General features: G+C 41.8%; 2 protein-coding genes across 3 annotated transcripts; one reads left to right on the plus strand and one right to left on the minus strand.

The window, feature by feature from the left end:
* Positions 1 to 803: 803 nt before the first annotated feature.
* Positions 804 to 18,872, plus strand: TEX9 (testis expressed 9). The gene is given in 13 exon segments (XM_072345360.1): positions 804 to 890; positions 893 to 1,198; positions 1,306 to 1,391; positions 2,409 to 2,472; positions 3,858 to 3,928; positions 6,640 to 6,688; positions 7,670 to 7,755; positions 9,035 to 9,210; positions 10,639 to 10,721; positions 12,921 to 13,094; positions 14,669 to 14,803; positions 15,285 to 15,419; positions 18,212 to 18,872. Coding segments are annotated over 13 exon segments (1,530 nt in total). The 3' UTR covers positions 18,290 to 18,872.
* A 529-nt stretch (positions 18,873 to 19,401) lies between these two features.
* Positions 19,402 to 24,735, minus strand: MNS1 (meiosis specific nuclear structural 1). 2 transcript variants are annotated; one of them, XM_072345363.1, is made up of 10 exons: positions 24,670 to 24,735; positions 24,473 to 24,595; positions 24,244 to 24,371; positions 24,012 to 24,114; positions 23,310 to 23,539; positions 22,698 to 22,914; positions 22,512 to 22,619; positions 22,021 to 22,278; positions 21,334 to 21,459; positions 19,402 to 19,918 (listed from the first exon to the last, which is right to left on the minus strand). In XM_072345363.1, exons 1-10 carry the CDS (start codon positions 24,670 to 24,672, stop codon positions 19,820 to 19,822), a joined length of 1,395 nt encoding a protein of 464 aa, XP_072201464.1. In that variant the 5' UTR covers positions 24,673 to 24,735; the 3' UTR covers positions 19,402 to 19,819. The 2 variants fall into 2 exon arrangements, with proteins under 2 accessions (XP_072201464.1, XP_072201463.1); XM_072345362.1 differs by lacking the exon at positions 24,670 to 24,735 and having other exon boundaries at positions 24,473 to 24,644.
* Positions 24,736 to 25,029: the final 294 nt, after the last annotated feature.

Genomic DNA, 25,029 nt, shown 5'->3' on the forward strand with positions numbered 1-25,029 from the left:
GCATTACTGTTGCTATACAGATATCCAGATATACATGTCATAGAATCATAGAATCACCAAGGTTGGAAAAGACCAACAAGATCATCCAGTCCAAACATCCACTCATCACCAATAGTTATCACTAAACCATGTCCCTCAACACAGTGTATAAACGTTCCTTAAACATCTCCAGGGTCTGTGACTCCACCACCTCCCTGGGCAGCCCATTCCAGCACCTGATCACTCTTTCAGAGAAGTAGTACATCCTCACGCCCAGCCTGAATCTCCCCTGGTGCATACGTGGCTGTATGCATGTTTGTGCTCTCAGACAGACAGAAATGCTGATGAACTGACCCTGTTAAGGCCATCTGGATCCATACCTCTGACCCTGGGACTCAGTGTTGCTCAGTAGGATGTTTTTCTTATTCTTCCTCAGAGCTGCAGCATATGGAGCAGTACAGGACTCAGGGGCTGCCAATGAGGGAATCAACCTTCGTACAGAGGGGCATCATCATCTAGAAACGCATGAAAGGAAATATCACTGAATGTGCAGATGAGGGGGAAAGCCATGTGTGAAAAAGGGAATGAAGCAGTGTGTGACAGGGAGAAATGCAACAAAACCAAACAGTGTGGAGATGAAAAGCAAGAGGACAAGACTACAAAGAGACAATAAAGCAGAAAACGCACAGATGAGAGAGCAAAAGAACAGTCTGTGGGGTGGGACTGAAACAGCTGCCATCATGAAGTGATGACAGAACCACAGGCAAGGCCAAAAGGCTAGAAAGGAAGAGTAGCAATAAAGATTTAGTACAATATCGTGTATAATGGCACCTCAGACAGCATCCCTTCTCTCTCGCCCCACTGGCCGGCAGCCCAGTGACACTCCGGGGCCTCTGGGCTGGGGTCCATCCACCCGCGCCCTCGGGTGGGCGCTGCTAGAGGGCTGCCACACGGTGAGGGGACGCATGACCAATGGCTTCACTGTCTCCACTTGGCACCAAGATCTGAAACGTGGCTGCCTCTCGAAACCCGGCGGCGCCAGGAGAGGCTTGCCAAGGCTTACGGACCGCGGCGGGGAGAAAAGAAAGCCGTGCCTCGACCCACAGAGGCGGAGGGGACGGGGGACGAGCGGGGACGGTCGGTTGCCAGGGAGAAGGCGACGCCGCGCGGCAGGCTGCGCGCGAACAAAATGGCGGCGGGCGGCAGCGGCCTGTGGCGGGTAAGGCGGCGGTTTGGGCGCGGGGTGACGAGCCGGGGGTGGGCGAGAGACGGGAAGCGATGCGGTGCAGAGGGTGCGGGCCGCACGCTGAGTCGCCCTCGTTGCAGGTGTGCAGAGCGCCGGGCGGCCCCTCGGTGCTCGCCGGGAGCGATGCGGTGAGCGGCGAGCTGCTGGCGCGGGAGGAGCACTACAAGTAAGGGGCGGCCGGGGGGCGGCGGCAGACCCTGCTCACCTCCCCGGCACCGAGCGCTGCGGGCTGGCGGGGAGCCGGTCCTCGCTGTCCGAGTCTCTGAACCGCTTGTCCCACAACGCACTGAGAGCAAGGCTGTAACTTCTTCCCTTCCATCACCGTGCCGTGCGGGGACCGCAGCGTGGCTGTGTACAGCGTTGGGCCTTGCTTCGCTCGGGGGCTTTAGGTTTTGCTACTACTTAACAAAATGGCGTTACTAACCTGCATATAAACACAGTGACACGTTTTAATTATATATTCACGTCATTGAACGCGACTGCTTCTCTAGTCCCTGCTTCGAAGTACGCTTCAGGATCGTGACTGAAAACAGAAGTGCTGTGGAGTTAAAGATGTAAAATATGGTTTAAGCAGTAACATGACAGAAAACAAGGGCACCCTTTCTGTGTCAGAAGGACTGTGCAGCCTGGGGGAGAGACCTGAGAGCAGCCTTTCAGTGTCTCAAGTGGGAGCTGTAAGAAAGAAGGGGGGACTCGCACTTCAGTGGGGTGTGCTGTGACAGGACAAGGGGAAATGGCTTCACGCTAAAGGAGGAGGGTTATACTGGATATAAGGAAGTTTTACAGAAAGGGTGGTGAGGCACTGGCACGGGTTGCCCAGGGAGGTGGTGCTGCCCCATCCCTGGAGGGCTCTGAGTACCTGATGGAGCTGTAGGTGCCCCTGTTCAGAGCAGAGGGGTTGGACTGGATGGCCTTTAAGCATTCCTTCCAACTGAAACCATTCTCTGATTCTGTTATAGTCTAAACATGCGTACATGGTGTTTTATTACTATCGATTTGATAGAAAGCCAGGACACTGAATCAACGTGAAGAATTTGCTGCTCCTTTGTAGGAGTTATTAACTATTAACATTGTAGGAGTTATTAACATTTCACTTAGTTCAGGCAGATGCTACCAGGCGCACACGTACATCTTTAAATCTCTCAGAAACTCATTGACAAGCATTATTACTGTACTTTTTCAGGAGACTGAATGCAGAATTAGAAGCAAAAAGAGAAAAGCTGATGCGTCAGACCGAAGAAGTAATGGTGAGTAGGTTATGCAGGCTGTTATGTAATTCAGCCTTGGTTCACATGGACACAGGCTCAAGTTTCAAAAGAAATTATTTTGACCATGACAACTAAAAGTAGTTTGGTTTCAAATTCAGTCTAAGCTTTTCTTGCCTCTTCCCAACTCCCTTCCTTCAAAACTGTAAGCTTCTACTAAAAACACGTGCAGTAATAGTTTTTAATAGAATTTCATCAGGTAAATGGATATTCGCATAACCATGTAGAGCATTTGCTAAAAAAGCTTTTTATGATGTTTAAGCATAGCCTCTGCAGACGGTTTTATATCTTAAATGAAATGCTATTTTGGTGTTTGAAAACCAGATGCTGAAATAACTAGTGAAATACATGGCTGAAGCTGAAAGGAGTACCGAGGATAAGCAATATAAATAGAAAATATGTATTCAGTTAAAAGGAAACTTTCTTAAAACAGGAAAAAAAGTTCCTGTTTATTGTTAGTATTATCTTTTAATGTTGGTGTGGCTTTGTGCCGATTTTTTATATGAAAAACTGGTCAAGTTATACAAAAAAAGAGAGCTGGGGTGATCTGTTTTATACCCAAGACGCCTTTACAGAACGTGCCCTTCTTATTAGAAATATTCAAAATATGGTTTCACTCAAATAAAAAAGGTTTGAAAACCAAAACATTTTGCCTATTATTGAACGTCATTCTTTGTGTCCTATGAAAGCATACATTCCTCTAGAGTTCTGGTAAGTTGAGGCTGTGTGGCATTTGAACAGAAGCAGATGAAGCACCCAAAATAGCATCTAGTCTCTTTCCTTTGAAAAACAGCAACCAAACTCCTCTAAACACAGCTGCGGATCAAATATTATTGGGACACTTAATAAACCATGTAGCACTGCCCGATCGCACAGATGCACATTTAACAACAAAAGAGAAACAAGTCAAAATTTAAAAAGGAAAGCAGGATAACTACTTTTAGCTCTGGATTATGCTTTCTAACCATTTCTTAGCAACACAGAAGATATCTCAACATTCAGTGTTTGACTAAATTCTTCTCTAAAGAACGTAACAACATATCAGTGTCTGAATTATGGCTGTATTGTATGAATGAAGGCTTATATTTAAGGCTTATGCTGCAATACAGCAAACTGAAAGTTTGTTCTACCTCCTATGCCCGAACTTCAGAGAAAAAGGGAGGGTAACAGCATCTCAGAAGATGAGTTTGCAGAAGACATGTACTCTGCAGCAGTTTTTTGATTCCACGGTACCTTTAACAATCCTTTTCTACAGTAGACTTAAGTTACCGTGTCTTCTATATTTCCACCATGATTTACGAATATATAATTTCTCTTTAATAGTTCATATTCTCCCCAAATTGACTTATTTCTTTTCCTTAATAAAGAAGAGCCAACAAGAGACACTGTCTAGACCGATTTCCGTACAAACTAAGTACTGTGAAGATGGCAAACAGAGGTATGTACTTTACAATTGCTGTGTGTATTTCATGGGGAATCTCTGGTAATCATCTGTGCTCCCTGACTTGTCCTAGCTGTGCTTTGTAGTGTAGACCACTGGATTAGTGGAGTCTAAATATTATCCTATTGTTTTAAATAACTGATACTAACCCAGTGTTCCTTGTTTTCAGAGAAGTCTTAATTTTGCTGAAGTATTCTATCTAGGAGACTAAGTAGTTCAGGTATCTGTAAAAATGCAAGTAAAAGAAGCAGGTTCATTTACAGTACAGAACAGTAGACATTCAGCAGTAGGTGGCTTTTAACCAGTTTAGCTTATAAAGAAGTAGTTTTTATCTTCATTCTAATTTTACTTGGGTTAAATGCTGTGGAACAGGAAATGCACTATTTAAAGAAACAACAACAACAAAAATCCACAACAAAGAAATCCAAGATAGACAAACATTCAGCTGCCACCGTCTGGAATGTTGCTGTCATTGCACTTTACATACTTTCGCTCTGTAAGAATTTATGCCCAGATGTGGGTTTTGGCCTTTATGTTCAAATCTGTTAGCTGTAGAGTGGTACCTGGCAGTATTCACTCAGTTGTTCAAAGGTACGTATATTGATAGCGCTGAAAGTGGCTAAGTTGGAGATATGCTAATATACAGTTTAATGGAGGATCTGATCTACTAGATTACTACATTTGTGTCAAGAAGTCTGTGATGGAAGCCTGTACACCAGCAAAAGCCTTTGCTATTATAGTAACAGTTATTCCTGAGCTATTTTGAGGCTGTCTCCCTAAGGTGTGAAGGTCAGGAAAAAAAACGAATTCAAAAAACACCATCTCTTGTCAGTATAGCCATGCACTGCAGGCATATTCTAGTACATAGATCTTCTTCAGTTTTATATTCTGCTGGCTGAATTTTGAACACTTGACAGAAGGCTTTTATGAACTTCAAAACCAAGCTGAATTATGAGTAATTTCACAAATGAATGTGATCAGAGGAATCAGCCCCACTAAGAGAGTTAACAAGTGTGGTGGTATACATTTGAAATGAACAGAAGTGCTGGAATCGTTACAAAAACGTTGGTAAGTAGTGCATTAGAGCAGCAGCTATTCTACCAATTACTTATATAAATTAAAAGGTCTTAAAACAAGCACTGTCTGTATTATGGTAAACATGTGTAGAGAGGATTGAAATCCCATGCTGGAGTGAAGAAAAAATACAAGAGTATGTTAGGAATCAGGCACAGTGATTATCCATGAGTAAACATTGAGGCCATTCAATTAGATTAGTTCCAAGTATTTGATATGTATTTTTCCTGCAAAATTATGCAAGCAAATTTGCCGTAAGTCCAAGGAAGCACCTAAAATCTTTTTGAAACAAGTTCCATTGTTTCCTGTATGGCAAATGAACACTAGAGATGCAGAAATGAGGGAAAAACATTGAGGTTAAGTAGGAGATAGAATGAGAAAAAAGACAAGCGGCAAAAATTAATAAGAAAATATTCAAGTCATTCTCTTTGGAGAATTATATTTTAAAATAAGTATAAAATCTCCTCCATTACTTATGTTTTTGCAGAGAAACGTGAATTACCTAGAGACAAAGCAGCTCCACTGACACTGCATTGAAATCAGCTTTTGTTTACACTACTGCTATTCAGAGCATCACCAGGCTCACGGAGATGGATCTGTGTGCGCATGGGCAGGCATGGTGTAGGCTTTGAATAGGATTAGCAAACACAAAGGGTTTGCTCATGCACATGCACCTCGTATTTACATGCTGAGATGGAATTGCTAAACATCAGCTTCTGTTTCAGTGTCACTGCAACTGTCCAGCTACTATTTGTATATCTTTTGGGGTTTTACACATTTGTTTCACTCACCAAGCAACTATAGAACTGGATTGCAAGGCTTTAAAAACGGGTTGCTGTGGGAAGGAGGAAAAAAACCCAGTAGGGATAAATAAATTTAAGAAATTCGGTGAGCAATGAGGTTTTTATTTATTTTGTGAGGAAGGCCAGGGGACAAGGGACTCAGCAGGACCAGATCAGTCTATTGATCATAAGAACACTTTGTTTTCTCAAGCATCAAATGCTGTATTTTCATATTATTCTGAAAACATAACTCTTATTTCTGTGGCAACAGCTCCTCACTTTCTACGTCCTCCATAAAACTAGCCAATAGGAGGGGAGCGTGAGGAAAGTAGGGTAAATAGACAAAAACTAATCATCCTATTCTTGAAGTCTGTTGCCAGCCACACAGATAATTTCTCCCGTGTTGGTTTTGGTTTTGTTTGGGTATGTTTTTATTTTGGATTAATACAATCTGGAGCTTTGTTCAGATCATTCTTGTTGATGAATGGGCATCTACATTTTTTTTAAAGGCAGGACCTAAATATTTGTCCAGATCAGCTGGGCCAAAATGTTGCGGTGACTTGACGTGCCTGACATTTAAAATTCATTACAAATATAAGCTTATGTGTTAACTGAGGAGTTAGAAGCTGTAAAAAAGAGGTAGAAAAAGGTAATCACTCAGGAGACTGATAGAGATGAGACTGCAAGAATGAGACTGAACTTATGATTGGACCTGGCATATGTTCCTACATACTGCTGATGGTAGATGTATCTGATGTTACTCTCCTAATTCAGGTGATGGTGGATTTTTATCACAAAAATGTTGATTTTTGCTATACACACTCAGTGAACTTAATTCTTCTTTTTCTGCAGAGATCCACTCTGTCTTAAAGTTTCATCTCTTACACATTCTCACACCAAGGTATCAAACTCAAAATTATTCTAATTTTTCTTCTGCCTATTACTTCTGTTTTTGAGGCCATGCTGCATAGGGGGGTTACACCGGTAGGAAGCCTGAGGAAAAGGATGCTCAGAGCAGACTGTTAGAGGGACAGATGGAGCAGCATCTCCAATACTTATTTCTACAGCTCCACCACTGGATAAATAAGCTTCCATTACATTTAATTTTTGTATTCTAAATTTCTCTTCTGTAAAAGCTTTCTGTCACTTGTCAGAAGCGCTCAGTGTTTCAAACATCGATTTAAGGATTCTAAGTACAGAACACTGGAACATAATTCATTCCTTCCTTTCCCCAGCATAAGACTAAAGGCAATACTACAGTCTTCTTGTAGTCAAAAGAATGTAATGCAGGATGGAAAATGCAATGGAAAAGTGAGATTTAAATTAGGAATGAACTAATGTAACTCCAATTAGAATTACATTGAGTCTTTCAGCAGATGAGTTAAAGTTTCCAGATTGTTCTTCACACTTATTTCTCAGAGTACGGTAGACTCGTTTTTGAAGATCATTTACGTGTGTGAAAGAAACAAAATATTGTTAGGTCTTTCTGTAGGGAACTTAAGATTACAACAATACTGTTTGGGTTTTTTTAAAGACATTTTTGCAGATATGATAAGCAGTGTTGAAAGAAATGCAGTCCACAACAAATAGTTGATAACTTGATAATACCTCAGAGCTTTCCTATCAATTAACTTATTATGAGTGCTTCTGAAAAAGATCCTACAAGGACTCAGTATATATAATTCGGACATATGGGCATAAAATATGCAAGATAATGACTAGTACAATTAAAACTGGAAAAAAAATTGAAGATACTGAGACTGTGGAAATCAGAGGTTGGGCTTGGATGTATGGAAAAGGGGGAAACAAAAAGACAAAACACACACTATCAAAAAGTCTTAACTAACTAATAAAAATCCCTATTTTCTGGGAAATCTTACAGCCATCTAACAAGAAGAAATGTGCTTCTGCACCCATGGCTCAGAGCAGAACGCATTCTGGAAACAAAGGGAGAAGAACAACTTTGAGGTATATTATGCACGTGTTTTGTTGTTGTTTATAATTAAGAATTTTGGTTTTTGTCTCATCAGGCTATTTTTATTCATACATGCTTCTCCATTTATCTATATCTGTACAGCTAAATGCACCAAACTTTTTCTGTAGTGCAGCTCCCCCAGGTAGCTGTCTGGTTACCTAAGCTCACCTCCACTCAAGCTTTTCTGGAGGCTGACAAAGTTAGGCTCTGCTAACTCCATAAGTAAAAGGGTGCCCAGTGAGCACACTCAAAGTACATCTGGGGCAAACAGAGTGCCCACCAGTGGTGCAGGCTAATTTGTGATCAGACCTGTTATGAGAAACGTGAGGCCTTCTAGTTTCTCTGCTATTTTGGTGAATCTAGGGCTTACAGAACTAGAGAAAGTCAGTAGCAGTACCACAGCATTCTGGGGTCTTCAGTTTTTGCTGAATAGCTACATCTCTAATAGCAAATTCAGGGTCATAAGACCAAGAAATCGGGTTCTGGACAGAAGAGTAGAGAAATAATAGCAAAATGTTTGTGGATAAAATCCTGAGAGCAAATAAAAACTGCCACAAGAGAAAGCATGGACACATAAAAATAGGATAAAAAATGGTCTGCATAGTGACAGAACATGGAATCACTGCAGGCCAGGAATATCTTTTTTGGGGGATGTGGAAGTCACTTGTGGACCCTTTCTACCCCTTTGATTCCAGTGAGGTTGTGCTGGCACCATATCATGAGATTTAGGAACGGTGTTGCACAGGTGCAGAAACTATAAGGTGAACCCAGAGCTGTAGGAGAAAGCCTGTGTAGCATCTGTGTTGTACACATTGTGTTCGCTGCTGTTATAACAACTATTGCAACTCCTAAGATTAATGAACTTTCCTATCCAGACATGAGATGTAGGAGCTAACAGACAAGGGAAAAAGAAGTGAAACTTAAGACAGTAGTTAAGTCCAAAAGAACATTCCTGTTTCTTTCCCTAACTGAGGTATGAAATTGTTGGATGAGAAAGAGACAGTACTAAAATCACAACAGTAGAAAATAGCAATGTATCTGCTTCTACATTATAATGCATAAGCTGCTATAATCGTGAGGAAGATAATAGTATTTTACATAAAGAAAATGAGAAATTGCTGTTGATTAGTTTTTGTGAGAGCAAGCAATGAAGTTATATATATAACTTATATATATATATAACAAATACTATATTTCTGTACGTTTTGCCTTATAGTATAAATGTAAAATAGTGCTTGTGTTTGTTTTTTTTTCCTTTCTGCTTGGTTTCAGTTCAGAAATCAATCTGGAAACACAAATTGCTGATGGTGGTGCAGTGTTGGAGGACTGCACTGATTTTTCTTTAGCAAAAACAGTGAATGAAATTGAAGGAAAACTAGAGAAAGGAGACTTGCCAGATTGTCTGGATGATGATATTATTCCAAGCACTGCAAGTGAAACTGGAGCAGGTAGGTTTCCTCCTATGGTTACATACGTTATTTGTACTCCCTGACTGTTAGTAGTGGTTTCTCCTGGGGGGGCAAAAGAAAGTTTTGTGCCCTGAAATTATGTTAAAATGAAAAGGTTTTTCTTAAGTATTCCTAAAGGAAGATGAGCCTTCTTACAAGGCTAAAGTGAGCATGAAGTCAGATTCACTGCAGCCATTAAAGGAACACAAAAAAACTCATGTAATCTAACAGCTGTGTGTCAACAAGCATCATTTCACAGAAATAGCTTGGTTTTTCACCTCATGTAATTGTATGCAAATCTTACTTTAAATCTTCCAATACAGATCCTCAGATTTTTATTTATTATAACTCCATTTCGTTGCTTTGTACTGCTTTGGAATCTTACACCCCGAGAGGAGTTATTATTGGTGCTCATGAGAGTGAGGATTATTTCTGTTACTTTAACCATGAAGTGAACTGAAAACACCGTGGAATGATTTATCCTTCTAAAGTTTGTCGTTGCCTGTTTAGAACGCCCCAAATGCCTCACAGGCAGCAGCAGTTCATCTTTAATGTAGAAAAGAAATTGTTGCAGAGCAGATTAGCAGCGTAATCTTGCAGAGCAGTAATAATTATCACAAGCAAGTAAACATAGATACTAAGTAGCCCCTGTTACAGAGGGACTGGGCCCACCCTTACTCTGAGGAAAGATTCTGTAACCAGGTCATTATAGGTAAAAGGAAAGCTGGTTGCTTGGTTTGGGTTGTTTGTTGTTTTCTTTTTTGTAATGGGAACAGTAGCAAACACCACCTTAAATGGGGTTTAAAGCGAACTAAACTGAGCATTCCGCAGTCTGTAACTGAATAAAATAACCTACTGCCACAGGATGTTGTGAATACCTATATATAATATGTTTTAAGAAGAGAAACGGTAACGCAGTATTGTTAGAAGTGTTCTTAAAAAAGCACAGACTGCTCTGTAGGGGGGTATTTACCTATTAGGAGGGGCTTGCAGCCTACATTCAATTCCTTGTTCTGAGCAGCATAACGTTAGTTGTAATGACACAAATTACAGCTGCAGATTGATGGCACTGTAGAACTGCCCTATGGTGTAATTTCCTTGACTTCAAGATTAACACATGCTATAACATATATATAGTGCAGTATGACAAAAGGCCCCAGAAAACTGGCTCTGATATTTTAGAGGTGCTCTTTCCAGTCCTTAAAAAGAAAAAATCCATCCAAAGCTTTCCCTAAGAATGAGAAACTTGCAACCTTTGTTTAGAAATGTTAGTTTCAATTTTCCTATTTCAATTTAGTGAACTGTCAACATAGAATGCTTCTATTTAAACAAAGAAGAAAATGAATTGTTCTTACATTGGTCTTGTCTCTTTTCTGCACTGAGTTATGAGTCTTTGGGGATATTAAGTGTAACTTTATATGTCTACAGAAGCACAAGTCAGGTTTCTTAAGGCAAAGTTACGAGTTATGCAGGAAGAGCTGGATAGCATCATGGGTGAATGCAGGAGAAAGGTAAGTTTTCTTATCTGTGAAAAAACCCTGAGCCTGTTACAAATAATCCCTACAAATAAACCCCTTCCTTTTACAAATAATCAGAATGTCCTCACCTTTATTTATGTTTTTAAGGGGTTTTTTCCCCTTCATTTAGTAAAGAACCAGGGCTCTGGGTGTTTTCTTAATTTCCCAGGAATTTTGAATTGAGATTAGTGATTTCTGGATAAACGTGACCTTGAAGTAAGAATGAGGAAAGCATTCTGCATGGGAAAAAAGAAACAGAAAAGAACGATTGGTGCTGAAGATGTGCCCAGCTCTGTGGGCACACACTGATGCAGAGTGCCATGTCTGTCACTGCCTGAGAAGGGTGAGGAAGGGATGGTAGCAGCCAAGTATGGTATACAGAGGGAAGACAAGTGCTGCCCAGGGCTGGCTAATAGGGGGAGAGAGATGGGATGAGACGATAGATAACTTGCAGCAGTTTAGTCAGGTACTGTGGGATATTTTGATTAAAATAGATTAAAAGACCATTCTCAAGATTATACTTGTTCTGAAGGACTGTGTTTGAGATTGCATATTTCACTGAGTCAGACTACAGATTTAATGCAGGATGTCCTGGTATGTTTCTGCTCAAGTATACTGCAAGTGAGCTTTTTGATCCGCACTGTCTGAAATGCTCAGACACCTCTAAAAAGGTAAAACCTGCAATAGTTTGTGTCTCTCTGCCAGAAGGAGCGCCTCTTTCTCAGACCTTTCTAAACAAGCACAGTCTTTGAACTGACTTTCTGTTTTCCACAATGAGATGATGGTTAGTTACAGTCTATTGATTTCAGAATGGTTTTTCCCTCCTGTCCCCCAGGACCAATTTGATGATGACTATTAGGACAAATGACAAACCCACGTGTTTTCTTTCAGGGTTTTGATTTAGAGTTAAGGAGCATGACAATATTTATTTCTTTTTGCTGGAGATAGATACCTCAGAAAATATTTCTCCTATATATTTTTTTTTTCCTTTAGTTTATATTTCTACTCTTTACTGTATTTCCTTTGTTTCAGTGCAGCTGTTTCTGCATTTTCATATCTCTGTGCTGTGATCTGAATGTATCAACATCAGATTTTAGGGACGTTTTCACTTCCAAATCAAATTCCATTTTGTCAGCAGCTATTGAACTTCATTGTTCCACACCCAGAACGCCATGAAGTTCCATTACTGTAGCAGATGGCAGCAGAAAACAATGTACCTATTCTGCTTCCATCACACTGTGCATCATTTTGGGTGCTAGATTATGTGGTGCAGAAGTAACCTTATTATCAGATAATTTTCATATTGGCAAATCACTGTACAGTTATATTAGAAGGAAGCCTGTTGGAAACATCCAGAAGTGGAAGTTTCTAAGGTGTTTGTGGTCACTGAACACTTAAGATAAAGCACACATTTCTCATGTGAGAAGCATGCATTCAAGCAAGATTTTTAGGATAGAAGGGTAGGGAGAGACTCCATTTCTGTACGTGCCTTGTTAAAGAAATGAAGGACATAATATATCCCTGAGATAACTTACATTAGAATTCACTTACAGTTTTTAAAAGGTCATAAAAGTAGAATGTCTTTAAATTATAAGGCTTAATGCGAGCTGTAATTGCCATTAGGTCACAGAGCTAATATAGGATTCTCTTGATGGTAAGAGAAACTTGGATTTGACGTATCCGGGAACATTAGGTTGCTTTTAAGTCAAAACCAGATAATCCCTTCAAACATAAAGGACTGATTTCTTAGTAATTATATTCTCTTCTTTTCCTGATGTGTACATTTAGCTCTTCTCACAAGAAATCACCACATATCTCTGTGCCATTATTCACATTACTGTTCACATCACTGTTTTGTTCTCACAGCCTTTGAACGATGGGGATTAAATGTTTGACGTGTTATCACAGGACAGGCAGGAATAGAAGACTGCAGAAAAATACACAGGGAGAAAAATAGGTGCTTTTTTCATAGTAGTGCCCTGCTAAATGGGTGGTTTGTTTTCTTAGTTTGTCTTCACACGCACTGTGCAATCCATCAGGAAGCACCTCAGGATTTAAAACCAACAGTGCTTTCCAAGATGACAACCTTCATATCTACAGCATGTATTTTGTAAATAAGAGTGCAAATATATGGCTATCGCATTTTTCTCCTGCAATGTTTTCTGTTTGCTTTTGCTCACTGCTGACAAACAGGATGATGAAAATCAGAATTTAAAATCTCAGCTTAAAGATACCGAAGAAGAAAGGAGGAGACTGCAACGAAAGATGAGCACACAGCAGTGTCAGGCTGAGAAGTACAAGATGTTATCACAAGAAGCAAGCAAAAAATGCGAAGGATTACAGCAAGAGGTTGCTGCCCTAGAAAAGGTACTGCAGATATTAATCTCATTTATCTCACAGTGGGGGAAAATCGTCAGATGCTCCCTTCAGACAAGTTCAACAGATTCATATCCATCAATTCCATTCACATTCCCATCTTTGACAACAGTTTGGGAAAGTGTATTTTGAAGTGTTTAATCACTTTGTAAGAGGAAGAAATGATCCATTTTGCTACTTGATTTTCTTCTGCTTCTACGGTCGCATTCTGTATTTTATGCAACAGATAAGCAGGAGACAAAGCAACCTTTACAGAAACTACCATCAAATCCATATAGAAGACTTGAAAGTGTAAAAACAACCAAAAAAACAAAACAAAACTACAAGTGGAGGAAAGGATGGCTCCTTGTTCTCTGAAATGGTCTTGTGTGTAAAGCAGCCACTGCGGGTTGGATGCCCAGTCAGAGCAGACAGCCTTACACCCAGCTTTGTTTGTTTGGAACTTTGTCTAAGAGCAGTTTTTCTGTAACTGCTGAGAGCTGGAGGGGTTGACAAGAAAATGGTGTAATACTGCCAGTACTGGGTGGTAAATGTAATGGAACCAGGAGAAGGTTTGACTCAAAACATGGGGTAGACAGAACACGCTGTACAGAATATAAGTCTCCTTCCTCAGTTGCCTTTGCTTGGCATTTACCTCACTTGCTTCAGTTATTCCTAATCTGGTGCGTTTTCTAGAAGCTGACAAGGTTTCTTACTTGATTTGATCATGACAAATAATGGTGCTACTTTAAAATACTGAGAAGGGAGAGCGTGGAGAAAGGCAATTCAGAAACAAGAGAGCCTGAGAGTTGAAGGCTAACAAAAAGGCCAGCCCCTTTCCTTGTTTGCTTAACAGAATGTCTTCAGGTTCCCAAACTTTGGTAGCCTTTCTTTTAAAGTCTCTTCACAAATGACAAACTGTGCCAGAACTGCTCATCCCTTCTACTTTGTGTTTTATCTACATTCCCCAGTCTTTAATCTCCATTACCGTGTTTCTCAGCTTGGTCTCTTTTCCTTATTTCCTGACCTGCAGCACTAATACTTATCAGAGATGAGAGGGAACTGTTTTGATTGTTGCCATAAACACTCGATGAACTATTTTCAGCTAGATGAAATAGTTGCTACCCTGAGGCACCTTAAGCAGGCTGTTTTAACTTCTTGTTGTTAATTACATGTGAGAATCTGTGAGAAAAAGAGGTAAAAAAGAAAAAGCAGCTGCAATATTAGCTGCTGTTCCGGAATCTGCTCCAGGTTGGACACAGCAGCACTTGCCAATTTTTACACTGCACATACAACTTCATTTTTTTCCAGGCAATCCCATGGTCTCACATGGTCAGTTCCACAGTGCATTTAAGGGAACTGTAAGAGAGTTTTAGAAAGACATACCCATCTTCAAGATGTACAAGGTGAAAGGAAAAGAAAAAGGGCACCAGAGTAGTGAAATTCACGTTCTTTGATTCTGTTTGCAGGCCACGCTAATCCGCTCAGATTCTCATGGAATCAGCCTCACTGTACATTGCTTTTGTAGCATACCCTAAAATACCACAATTCATAACATTTGTTTTTATCCTTTGCTTCCAATGTAGGAATTAGAGAATTTAAAGCGTGCACAAAAACAAGCTGCAAGCAGTCAGAGTGCAACAGAAGTTCGCTTAAATAGGGCCCTGGAAGAAGCAGAGAGGTGTAAAGCAGAGCTGAATAAACTGAAGCAAAGTAACAAGGTACGGTGGCTTAGAAAAACAAAGTCTGGGATTATTCAGTAATGCTAGAAGGAACCCGGAGGCTTGATCAGCTTTGGAAGTATGCCATCTTCTACAGGCTACCCCAGCAGTAACTTATAGCAGCTCAGCAAGGGGCCTGGTAACTTATTTCTACTGATAGCACTGCAGGAAGAGAGGCATAGAAGAGAATCGGAGCCTGATTTCTGCCCCTCATTTTTGAAATTAGACATGCCTAAAAAGAGAGGGAGATAGACTTAAACACCTAATAAGTACACAGGCAAACTACAATATTTATCTTGATAGAAGCCAGTAAATACCCTCTTTTGAGTTTTTATTAAGTTTTGGTGAGGGAATATTTTAAGGCATCCAGTTCATTTCCTGATGTTTTGACTAATATTTGCCATTTTATAATGTTACGCCAAGTTTCTCTGGTTAAAGCTTTACTTCAATGTATAATACATTTCTTGCCTTCCCATTGCAGGATGTAGCTAACCAAGAACTCAAAACAATTGAAGAATTAAAAGCAGAAAATAAGAAACTGCAGAAACAAAAAGGAGAACTAATAGCAGGTTTCAAAAAGCAGCTGAAGTTAATTGATATTTTAAAGAGACAAAAGGTAAGAACCTAAATATTGTTGCTTTTCAAATAACGTGGCTAAACTTGTCTGTTTTCAAGTAACGCACATAAACCACAGCCCCAAGAACAGGAATTTTCAGTGCAATGGAGCAGCTACTTCACTTTCATTAGCACACACAGCTACCATCCTCTTTGGAATTGACTCAGTTCCTAACTTGGAATATATCTTGTCATGGTGAGAGACACTGACAAGCTTTGAGACCAAGAGTATCTGTTTGTTTAAGAAGCAAAACGCTGTTCAGGCAGTACCGGCAGGCAGCTTTCTGTGGCACTGCATCAATATGATCCATTTTAGCATGTGAGGTTTTGCTGTGTCTTTTTCTCCAGCATGTTTCTTATTCTATCAACAGCTGTACCTTAGTGCCCTCTCATGATTAAACCATTACATTTCAGCCCCACGTTTTTCCTGGGTTCTCCAAGTATGTCCTTCTCTATTAACATTGCTTCTTGGTATTTGTGTTGTGAGGGGTTCTGTACATGTGAAGAGCTGGAACAAAGTGAAAGACTCTGTAGGTTTTGATGAAAGCAAATCAAAGTGAAAAGAGTTTGTTGTATAAGATGTTGCCCAAATTTGAAGTATCAGTGGTAAAGTAAAACTACCAGATAAAGAAAGCAAGGAATGGTGACTCAAGCAGAAGCATCTTACAAGGAGTAGCCTTTATGATAAGAAAAAAGAGCATTTACCCTTCAGAGAACTGTGGTGAGAACCTGACACTTAATAAACACTTGAACTTGTTGAGCCTCCATAGAGAAAGAACAGTTCTGTATGAAGTGACAACTTCCTAACACAGACTGCACATACTTATCTTAGGAACAGAGAACTACACTGTGGAAATACACCCTGGGATTTTGATTACATCTACATTGAACAGAGGAGGACAGGGAATCGGAATAAGAACAACTGGGACTGCTCATGCACCACCAGTAAAAGCATTTTTCTGTCCACAGCAGAACCAAGAAGAAACACTGGAAATAGTGCTAACTTAGCCCTGCCTTGCACTCCTAACTGCTCACAGTTATTTTGAGAACAGAAAAACCACAGCATTCACACAACAGATACTCTAGACCTGAGCTACCGCATTCTCTGCAGCGCCAGCTCAGAGAAAGGAGCACCAAGGGACAGCGCTTGACTGAACCCAAACCAGCATCAGATAAGCTTCACAAAACTTAAATTAAAAAGACCAAAAAACTTATCAATACTGTATCAAAACTGGTTTATAACATTTATAACAAGTTAATAAAAACACGTACTCACAGAAAAGCATTGCTGCTTGGTAGCTGACCCTTCAGAACAGGCAGGAGCTGGAAGAACTTGAGAATGCTACTAATGCTGCCTTTATCCCTCCCACCAGAAGGAGCTGGGAAAGGCAGCTAAGCTCACCTGACACCAATATTCATAATTACCAGAAGTACTTCAGGTTTATTTCATTTCACAGCAGCTCGTTGCTAAATTAAGGAAAACCTGGCCTGGCTCACTTGTGTAGTGTGTTTGTGGATTGTGATGCACCTCACCTGAAGGTGAGGATACGTTACTGCATGAATAGCAGAGGGAATAAAAAAAGCACCCAAAGAGTATCCATTAGCAGGATGAGTTGCAGTTGCCAGCAAGTAGTTGTTGGCATTCAAACTGGTCCCTTTAGATGTCCTCTGCCTGCCTCAAGATCACAGAAAGTCTTAGTTTTAAAAGGGATCTAGGGAAACGAAACCTGGGTTTTAGGCTGTCTGTGGGAATGATAGACACTTACCGAGCATTGTTTGGAACCAGCAGAGCGTCTGTACATACACAGGGAAAAATCAGACACCTGGGAGATGTGAACTGTTCCTGGTTCCTTCAAAATAGTCTGTGTTTAAAAAATGCATTCTAAGCAAGAACTGTTTACCCAGGACGCTTCCCTTGCCACTAGAAATGTTGATAAGAGATGAGGATGAGAGGGGTGAGAATGCGTGGCGTATTTGTGACATTTACTGTGAGAGCAGCTGCAAAGCAGTGAACTTGCAGGGCTTTCTGGCTGCTGCTCGTTTTTGAGTGGTAGCTCTGTGCAAATACACTGGCCTGAAAGTCCCTGTTTTCTCCTCAGTCACCTTGGTGACATTCTTGAGAACAATTGTATTTTTAAATCAGAAAGCAGCCCTGTAGTAAGCTTAACATTCTGTTTGTTCCACTCAAGGCACTGTTCTGTATCCTACGTGTATGTGCCATAATGGGCCATGACTTACAGCAACACAGCCATCCCTCAGCAAGGTGTATTAATTTAATGCTCTGCTTTATCCTTTTGCTAAAATACTAATTGAACATGAAATCACACATTTAGCAGCACTACTGCTCTGACTGAATCTTAGTGATACATTTGATTTGTATAGCTTTAAAGTTAGCTGAATGTTATTGGCTTGTAACAATGCACAGTATTCCTTATGTGCTTTTTAAGAGTCCACAGGAATGGTCAGTTTTCCAGTAATTTCTATGCTCTGTTAAAAATATATATATTTAAAGCTATACAAAGAATTAAGAAAAGCCTCCAGTCCTTTTACTAGAGCTGAAGTTGCGATATTAACCATAACATGTATCACAATCCTCACATTATAAAATCAAACTGTTGAAGAAAATACATACAGCAACTTCATCTTAAACAGGTGAGCCTCCATCAGAACCAGAGCACGAAACCACAGCACGATGGATTGGAAGCCCCTTCCAGTCATGTAGAGATCTCAGTGTTTGTCATTCATGCTGCTGTATCTTCTGCTCCTGATTTGTTCATTTTTTCTCTCTTTCAGATGCACATTGAAGCTGCTCGGATGCTTTCTTTTACTGAAGAGGAATTCATGAAAGCTCTTGAGTGGGGAAATGATTGATTCAAACTTGTTTGAAATACAAAACAGCCGGTAGGTTGTTCTGGCACTACAAGTGTATGCTAATAGTTAACAAATAGATCTCAGTGAATGGATTTTGGTCATTTTGCTCACGTTGAAATTATTTCACTTTTAAACGCCTGATAGGTTGCTTTGGAATGTCACATCAGTGCAGATTTGCTGTCTGTTCTGTAAGGAGCCAAGGGGCACAGAGAGCGGGTGAACTTTGTTATCTGTTCTTCTGTTTCAGCATTCAGAACTGATAGATGAGGTAATATTCCGTCTGAAGAGAAGCCAGAATGACTATAACCTGATTCAACTTATTGTTTAAAGTTCCTATTTTCTTTAGGGTAAAAAATAAATATGTATATTTATATATTTCTGTGGTCACTATATACTGGTATTGGATACAGACAGGAGCGATGGCTCCATATCACAGGTGCTCTACATACATTATCTCCTGGAAGATTTTATGATCTCATCAGTATAACCAAGTATTAGATAAAAATGTGGGTGTAGATGAGCCAAGCATATGATGTACACTAATGAACATGAGTAATAAAGGCCTGGCTGATGAAGTTTTGTTAAACCTCAGCTATTTCAGTGGATTCCTCCCTGAGAGTGATTTGGTAGAAACATGAGACACAAAGAGTTTGATTACGTGCTGAAGTGGTTATTAGCAATGACTCTGAAAGGTGCTTACAGTGAGAGCGGGGCTGGTCTCTTCTCACTGGTGACAGGACGAGGGGAAATGGCCTCAAGTTGTGCCAGGGTAAGTTCAGGCTGGACATCAGGAAAAACTTCTATACAGAAAGGGTTGTGAAGCTCTGGAATAGGCTCCCAGGGAGGTGGCTGAGTCACCATCCCTGGATGTGTTTAAAAAGTGTTTGGATGTGGTGCTCAGGGACGTGATTTAGCAGAGGGTTGTTAGAGTTGGGGTAGCATGGTTAGGTTGTGGTTGGACTCGATGATCTTTAGGGTCTTTTCCAACCTGAGCAATTCTATGATTCTATGACTGACCTCAAAATGAGAATTACATCTCAGGTTCTACTGGCAAAGTCACGGAGTTACTAGCAAAGTAACTCTGGTCTACCATTAGTGATTTACATTACTTACCTTTAGATTAGTAGTTTAATAGTACAGTGCAAATGTAGATACTTTTTAAACTTACAAACAGAAACAGTGCATGAAGATCATCGTATTGTCTGTCATGTGATACCCATCTGAGCTTACACTGCCTCAGGTTTCTGCAGGGTGGCTGAAGAAAGAAAGCATTTCTAAACATTGCTCCATCATGAACTCAGCTGTATTTGTGTAGCTGACAGATTATTGAGAAATCTGTAGCAGTTTATTCCTGAAAAATGTAAGTGCACTGAAATAAGACGAGCTGTTCATCAGTTCAGAACTCCAGTCTTAAAATGGAGATTTTTACGAGAACAAAAACAAGTTCCCTGCTGTTAACAGCAAATGGAAATCTTCATTAGCAATCAGGTGACACCTAGCGGCAAGGCAGGAGTGCAGACAGTGGGAATTTCAGCTCTCTTCCAAAGATGGATTACCTCTTCTCTTCTGATAAGCCAACCTGAATTCCTCACCAAGCATGTTAACATCGTCTTCACTTTTGAGTATTCCCTGGAGAAAGAAGCACCACAAAAGATAAAAAGAAATTAAAGAGATCATTGTGGAGCTCTGATTCTTTTTTTAATGGAAATGATTGTATAGCTTATATCCTCGGAACCTGTGTTACCTCTGAAAAAAACCAAATAGCTCTGAAAACCATCACCAAAACTCAATGGACGAGTTTCTAACTGCTGTACTTGGTGCTACCTAGAAGTGCTTTGTATTCAGGCAAACTATGGTGAGAATCCACTAAGGATTGTCACATAAGCACTAGACAAAAGACAGTGTTCACCTGCATTGTGTTTCTAATAAAAGCGTTCTGAGGCAGCAGAGCACATCTGTAAGTTTAGCAAAATCAAGAAACTACACTGAAAAGAGGCACTTTCTTGGCTGGGGCTTCATCTCCACCTTCAGGTGTGCTGCAGTCATATGGGAGACTTCGGAGCTAGATGGAACTTTGCTACCAATCCGTTGTGAGTGAAGTGCCATGCAGTGTGACACCCTGCTCAGGCAGGGTTAAAGGACGTCAGTACCACGGGGTGTACACGAGCCATGGACACTCTGAAACAGCCAAGGCTTCTCACAACAGTTCAAACCAGGAAATCACATCAAAAGCAGCAGCCATTTGTGTTGCGCTTTAATTGAGTCCTCATTGGAAATTAACTCTCTGAGTCTCTACTTCCAAGTCTTACCAATTCATGCACAAAATGAGGATACTGATTATTTGATGAAAAATAAAATGTGCTGTGTTTACAGTGTGTTCCTGTACTGCAGAACATAATCTCTTTAGACATCCGAGTAACTCCCTCCCTCCTCTAATCGCATCTTTACATCCTAAAGCAGCTCTCTGTTCATTTGGCTGATCTTCGTGATGGTGAAATGTAATATCAAAGAATTTGTACTTCACTCATGTCACAAGAGTTGCTTCCATCTTTATAACCTTTAAAAAGGATGAACAGAGTGAGTGCTGCCATTCTTCTGTGAGCCCTGCCATTTGTTGCACTGTAACAGGGAAGAGGCCTCGTTTCCATGCCAATATAAGACATACAAGGCAGCCAACAACACAGCTCCTAAAACCCAAATGGAGTTGGTCAAAACTGCCTTTTATTGGAGCCCTTTCTAGCTGGAAAAGGCCTGCTTTAAAAATTACATTCCACATCCCAAAGGCTTTGGTTCTGCAGAGGGCTGTGGAAGCAATCAGCAAGCTCTGCACATGGCCTCAATAGGGCAGTACAGCCCAAAGCTTCCCAGTGTTCTTTTACTGCTTTCTAATCCAGGGTGAGCTCACAAGAGCCGATACAATAAGAATACTTATTCCATGTAATTCACATGGCTGACAGCTTTACCTTAGACTAGCCAAGAAAAAAACACAACAGTCTCTAGAACAAACAAAACAAAACAAAAGCATTTAACAGACAATCACTTACTCTAGGAAGATAACCCAGTAATTTAGACGCGTGTTCTTTCAGGAGTTTCTGTCTCTCTTCTTCAATAACTGCACGAATGTTTGCTTGTCTTTTCTCCTCTAACTGCCATTCTTCAAGTTCTCGCTCCTACAATAAACAAGCAAGTCTTGCTGAGTTTCAGCTCCGTGAACATTTACTTCCACCAACAGAAACTAAGGATTAAAGAGGCGTGTGGTTGGTTGGTTGTTTTTTTGGTGGAGTAGATTTTTGAACTTTCATTTAATTTTGACTCTTGGTCACAAGCAAATAGGTTTGAAAAGAGTGAAAAGTGTGTGTAAAAGAAACAAAGTACATGTGAAGTAGAAGAAATATCTCTGACAAAAGAGACCGAATAGCAAGATACGCATCCTCAGTTGTGCTGGCTGATCAGGGAGGCTGAGCTGATCTCATGGCTCTTGAAGAGCTCCCTGCAGAGCATGCTGGGTATACAAGGATCTATAGGCTCTAACCTTTTAAGCTGTAACAAGTTAGCTCCAAAAAGATGCCCTTCTTGTCAACCAAACAAGGGCCTGCCTCCCACCCCTTCCCCCCAGCCACTTCTCCGCAGTTCTCCTGTCACCCTTCCCTACGGCCTTGATGTAGGATAGAGTATTCTCATGGTAAAATGTTTTGGTTCAGACCAAGGGTGAAACTGAAAACTTCTCTTACTTTATCTGCAATGAATTGTTTGTGACGGTCTTCGATAAGCTTTTCCACAGCCTTTCTGTGTTCAAGCTGTTTCATTCTTCGTTTCTGAGCATTCATTTGTTCAATACGATCATCCTCTGCAAACTTGGCCTGCATCTGCTGTCTGAAGGCTTCTTCCTCCTCTTGCACGGCTTGCTGCGCTATCTTCTTCAAAGCAAGCTGTTCTTCATACACTTGCCTTAATTCTAGGCGTTGCCTTATTCTCTTCTCCATTTCTGCCTATAACGAAAATTCAGAAAGATGCAACTTATTTAAGTACTTTGAAGAAATTCATCTTCAGCCAAACTGATTTCTTGGAGAAGAAAATGGCAGCGGCTGTTACTGTCTAGATAATAAGCAGCGTGGTACCTGACAAGTGCCAAAATACCCATACACCTATTTGCAGAAGTCCATGAAAATCGAGCTTCCCCACCGCCAGCACAGACGGTGCTTCAGCTGCTCCCAGCACTCACCAGCTCCTTCTTTCTGTCCATCTCAAGTTGTTCTTCCAGATACAACTCCTGGCGGGTTTGTTCCATCTCGTCACGCTTCTGCTGCTCTCTTTCTAGATTCTGGGCAATCTTTAACAAGGAGGAAGGATTTATAAGTGAGAGAGAAAAACACACAATACACTTTTCTACAGTTGTAACTTTTAATACCATGTCCTGAAGTCGTTGTCTTTTCTCCTCCATCTCTTTAACTTTGGCCATCCGATCTTCTTCTCTTTGTCGCTGACTGTTGGCAAACTCCACAATTTTCCTGTTTTCTTCTTCCATCTCTTCCCGTTTCCTCTGCCTCCACGCAGCTTGTTCCTTCTTAAACTCTTCGATATATGTCTGAGTTGCTCTCATCTTCTCCAATTTAAGTTGTTTTTCCCTGCATAAAATAGAAAACAAAAGAGCATTGTTTTTTACTATACTGGGGAGTGACACTAAGCAGACCACGTGCTCACCATTAACAGTATATTCAAGACTACAATTTAAATGACCATCCTTACCCATTCAGCTGGAAACCAGATGTCTGAATTGCAAATACTTACTAATGAACTCCCTCTGAAAAGGACACAAGGTGGGCTGAAATAAGTTGAATATTCTGGCTCTTAAAATAGCAAAATCCATGTGAGTCAATTTCTTGTTACTAAAATGGGACCAAGAAATACTTATTGAATAGGAATGATACTCTGAAGTGGCCTTTAGCCAAGGAAATAAAGCCTACAATCCTATACGAAACTAAATGCAATTAAAAAATGATCAAAATTCAGATTCACAAACATTTGATCTTCCTCGTAGATCTTCCTTATGATTTCATCAATCATGAGTTTCTCTTTCAGAAACTCATCATAGACTCCCTGCTTCTTCCGCTCCTGCTCCTCGAGCTGCTTCTCCAGCTCTTGTTGATACATTATTTTCTCCTCATTTCGCCTCAGTTCTGCCAAGCTTTCTTCTTTAGCTGCCCTTTCATACTCTTCCTTCATCTTTTGGGCTATTTCAGCCTCACGCTTCTATAGGAGAAAATAAAAGAAAAAGCTGTAAAAGTTTCCTTTTTACTCCATTACTGCCCACTCAAAAATTACACAGCACAAGGAAGGAGCGCTGTGTGATGAAACCAGCCTCTGTCTCCCCTCTACACACACTCAGTGCCTCACCACACAGAATGTCTCAGCTCAGGAAGAACCCTTGGAGAGAATCCCCATTATATAAATGACTTGAGGGCAGCTATCAGCACTTGAAGGCAGCTCTATGTTTATGTTTAACAGTCCTAACATTTCCAACCGCTGTGCTGCAATAACTGCTCACTGTACAACAGCAGCACAGTGCCGCATCCATCCCAGCCTCACTCAGTGTTACAGAGGCACCGAAACCACCACCGTGTCCCCCCACACGCAGCTTCTCACGCTGCTGCTTCCCCCCCGGTGCCAGCTGAGCCTCCCGCTGCGGTGGCTGCTGCACGCCGGGGAGGACACGCGGAATTACCATTTTCTCGCACTCGATGGCTTCTTTCTCAGCGATCTGCGCCGCTCGCTCTTTGTTCAGATAGGCCGCTTTTAGTTTGTTCTCGAGTTCTCGAAGTTCGAGACTGAGATGAGGGAAAAAAAAAGAAGAGATAGAGTGTGTTATGCTGCGAACAGCCCGGTGCCCACGGGGGGAAATGCTACTCGCAGTGCGGGAAGCAGCTGGAGGCTCTGCTCGGCTCTGCGGGCGGTACCTGTTCTCCCGCACTTGCTGCCTCTTCTTCTCATCGTTCAGCTCCTCGTGCTTCAGCCGCGCCAGCTCCGCCGCCAGCCGCTCCTCCTGCAGCCGCCGCCGCTCCTTCAGCTGCCTCTGCTCCTCCTCCTGCGCGGCACGACCGGCCCCCCGTCACCGCCCCGCCGTCACCGCCCCGCCCCGCACCCCCCCCCGGTGCTCCCCCCGCTCGCGGTGCCCGCCGCTCTCACCGCCCTTAGGGTCTCCTCCAGCCGCCGCTCCTGCTCGATCGCCGCCCGCAGCCTGGCGGCCCGCAGCCGCCCGCCCCGCTCCTCCGCCGCCGGCGGCAGCCCCACGCTGTGCCACGCGGCCGCCTGCGGACGACAAGAGAGCGCTGGTACCGCCATATCGCCGTACCGCCATCCCGCCGTACCGCCATCCCGCTCACCATCCCTCCGGAACAGCGCCACGCGTCGCCATGGCAACGGCGGAAGGCGACGGCGGAAGCAAGAAGCAACTTCCGGTCAGCCGAGGTGTGAGCGCCCCGCTCCGCGCGGCGTAACGGCTGCGGAGCGGTCAGTGCTGGCGGAGCTGAGCAGCGCGTCTGGAACAAGAGTGAAAAGACGCTTGTTTCGCAGGCAGCTGCAGGACGCCCCTCACAGCCGGACGCTCTCGTGTGTCAGACACAGACGTGTCTGCGCTGCTGCCGTTTGGAAAGTCCCGGCTGCACAACCACCATCAGCTGCTGCCCGTTCCAGCCGCTCTCCTTGCAGCGCTCTGGCTGCACCGCCCTCTGCCTACAGCAGCA

This window comes from Excalfactoria chinensis, chromosome 10 (assembly GCF_039878825.1).
Source record: "Excalfactoria chinensis isolate bCotChi1 chromosome 10, bCotChi1.hap2, whole genome shotgun sequence".
NCBI classification, from domain to species: Eukaryota; Metazoa; Chordata; class Aves; order Galliformes; family Phasianidae; genus Excalfactoria; species Excalfactoria chinensis.